We start from the raw sequence: 2,909 nt of genomic DNA on the forward strand, positions 1-2,909 counted from the left end.
CTCCCTGTCCCTCTGCCTTAAAGCCCTGCAAGAAGTTGTTGAATATTAAGTGAGGTGGTTACCTCTGAGCAGAGAGACAACTTTTAAAGCAGCACTGGGTGGAACCATGCTGGAAGTGACAAAATCTTCCTGAAATTGTCCAGGCCTTTGATGCCTGGGCTGCCAGATGTCTCTTCAGGAATAGACACCCCTTTGTCTCAGCTACATTAACTTCCTTTTCAGGTTCTGTACCTGCTTAGCCAATTTCAGCAAAAAGAAGCAGCAGAGAAGAAACTGGAGGATTCACTAAGTGAGCAGGAGAAGCAGCTGCAAGAGAGACTCAGGTTCCAGGTAAGAGTGTCAGGATGTGGCCTGGGGCTGTGTCCCCTTCCTGACCCTTTGCTGTGCCAGCAGCAACAGGACTTGACCCTATAAACATGGTACAGGCTGCACCTTGTTCCTAGAGCCACAAGCTCCTGTGGAAGGGCAGGTTCTGTGATGAATTAAAGCAGAAATCAGTCCTAAAATACACCTAATTTGGAGATGAGCCTGAGAAATGGATTTTTGAGCTCCTCAGTGGTCTCTCTGAAGGATCCAATGCTCTCTGGTGCACTGGCAGCATTACTCATAAAACAAGGTGGCTGCACCAAGGATGTTTTTGAGCAGTCAGAGCTGATCTGGTGGAGAACACAAAGCAGCTCCTCTGATCTTGCAAGAAAGACCCAAACAAATCTGTCCCAAACAACTCTTTGTGCTCCACCCACACAAAACTACAGATTTCCTCTTGTGAACAGGAGGAAGAGCTGGAGAAAATGAGGGAGGTGTGTGAGAAGAACCAGGAGCTTCTCCATGAAAATGACACCCTTAAACAGGTAGGTCTGGGTACAGACACAAGCCATGGGAGCTGCTGGGGGGTTGGGTTCATGCCTTTTCCAAATTTAACTCCTTTTTTTCTCTCCCTCTTAACAGAAACTGATGCTGCTCCAAGTTGCCAGTGGACAGAAGCTCCACAACATGCAGCAAATCCCATCAGAGTCCCCAGATTCTTCTTTGGATTACATTCCACCCAAAGTAAAGATGCTCTGGAGCAGTTTTGGTGTTGTGCCTGAGTTCTTAGCAAAAGCTGAGGTTGACTGTTCATAACCTGGGGTTATTTTTTTCCTTCCAAGTCCTCTCTCAGGCAATCCTTCAGGTTACTGGTGTCAGAGCACTTCTGCAATTGTGCCTGGGTTCTTAGCAAAAGTTGAGGTTGACTATTCATAACCTGGGGGTTTTTTTTTTTCCTTCCAAGTCCTCTCTCAGGCAATCCTTCAGGTTACTGGTGTCAGAGCACTTCTGCAACGAGCTTGTAGTGGTTCTTAGATGTTTAAAAAACCCCCACCCAACCTCCAAACCTGTTTCTTCAGTGCCTCATTGCCTGCTCCTCACTGATCCAGGGGTTTCCTCTGTAGCCTTGCCAGCCTTTGAGCTACAGAGTGAGGCATCTCATAGAGAATGTAATCATTGCCTTGCAAAAGAGCTCACAGAGGAGTAAAATCTCAAACTTTTTTTGCCAAGACTGACAGAGATCTGTGAATTTTCTAAGGATTTATCCACTGTATATTTTTACAGTCTCTAGCAGTTGACTGAATTTTTAATCCCTGCCAGCTTAATCTTTGGTTTCCTCCCTAACCCCACGTCCTCCATGGCTGTCTGGGAGGAAAGGGGCTGTGGTGGGGAGACTCAGAGGTGCCTCAATCAACTGTCAACCTGCTGCTGTTTCTTCTGGGGGCTCAACAACTCTCTTGTCCTCTCTGTGTGCAGTCCAAGGCTCGGAGGCAAACGGGAAGACCCCAGGCCCTGAACCCTGTGATGCCTGTGGAGGAGCTGTTCTCTGACTCAGAGTCTGGAGGGGAGCTGGAGGATACAGAGTGGGTGCCAGTAAAAGCAGTCAAAGGAGCCAGGAAAACCATCCTGGGGGTAAGATCCTGTGTCTCTGAGGTCTTGTTGTTCCATGACTTGTGTCTCCAGTGTTGTGAAAAGCCTCAATCCAACCACACTGTTGGTGGTGGCTGTTGAGGATCTCCTCACAAAGACCAAGTGTTGCCTACACTCAGCAACACCTTTCCAAAGAGCTTTTCAGTGCACAGCTTCTACTGGGACACGAGCTCTGTCCTGCCAGCAGCTTCATGGAGCCTGTTTTTGGGGGGGAGGGAAGCCCTGCTGTGTATCCCTCTTCTCCTGTGCTGTGCTGCAGCCCCTCATCCTGCCAGCAGCCTCAGCTCCCATCTCCTCATGTCACTCTGGGCCTGGAGCTTCAGCTGCTCAGTTCCTGGTGGGACAGAAGAGAGGATCTGAGAGTGTTCCTCAGTGAGAACCTCTTTGGGCTGGCAGGACTCTGCCCTAAGCTGTGTCCTTCCCCTTCCCCTGGGGGGTCACTCCTCCCTGGGTGACTACAGCAGTGGGTGGAGTTTAAGGTCTGGCTGTAGTTTCCTTTCCCTGGAGGTTGTCAGCCTGATAAACTTTGAACTGGTGGCGTGGGGCTGGGGGAGTTCTGGCCCCTGTTCTAGGGAGGAGGAGGAGGAGGATTTGTGCTCAGAACTGGGCTCCTCTCAGCTCACTGCTCCCTGCAGCAGCCACGCCGGGGAGCCCTGAGGGGCAGCCACTGGGGGTTTGCCTCCTGCTGGGAGGGGTCAACTCACTTCTGCCCCCCCAAAAACCCCCCCAGAGCTGGGGGGAGGGTCCTGCCCTGTCCCTCAGAGCTGTTCTCTCTGGCAGTGCTCGTGCAGGGGCTGGTGTGGCAACAGGCAGTGTGGCTGCAGGAGGCAGAGGCTGAGCTGCGCCGGCGCCTGCGGCTGCGACCCGGCCAAGTGCAGGAACAGAGACCCCGGGGCTCCTGTGAGTAGTGCTGGGGGGCTGGGGGGGAGGGGGCTGCACCCACACCCCCCCCC

The 2,909-nt window shown here is 52.1% G+C and overlaps 1 protein-coding gene across 1 annotated transcript in view; it reads left to right on the forward strand.

Moving 5' to 3' along the window:
* KIF4A (kinesin family member 4A) overlaps positions 1-2,909 on the forward strand; it is a gene marked incomplete at its 5' end in the record, with an annotated part of 12,795 nt that overhangs the window by 8,632 nt on the left and 1,254 nt on the right. Inside the window, 5 exons of the mRNA XM_008941687.1 lie at positions 223-330; positions 774-851; positions 949-1,050; positions 1,783-1,938; positions 2,737-2,856. Coding sequence (XP_008939935.1) covers positions 223-330; positions 774-851; positions 949-1,050; positions 1,783-1,938; positions 2,737-2,856 — 564 coding nt within the window. The remainder of the gene's footprint in view (positions 1-222; positions 331-773; positions 852-948; positions 1,051-1,782; positions 1,939-2,736; positions 2,857-2,909) is intronic.

This window comes from Merops nubicus, unplaced genomic scaffold, assembly GCF_000691845.1.
Source record: "Merops nubicus isolate BGI_N331 unplaced genomic scaffold, ASM69184v1 scaffold8776, whole genome shotgun sequence".
NCBI lineage: Eukaryota > Metazoa > Chordata > Aves > Coraciiformes > Meropidae > Merops > Merops nubicus.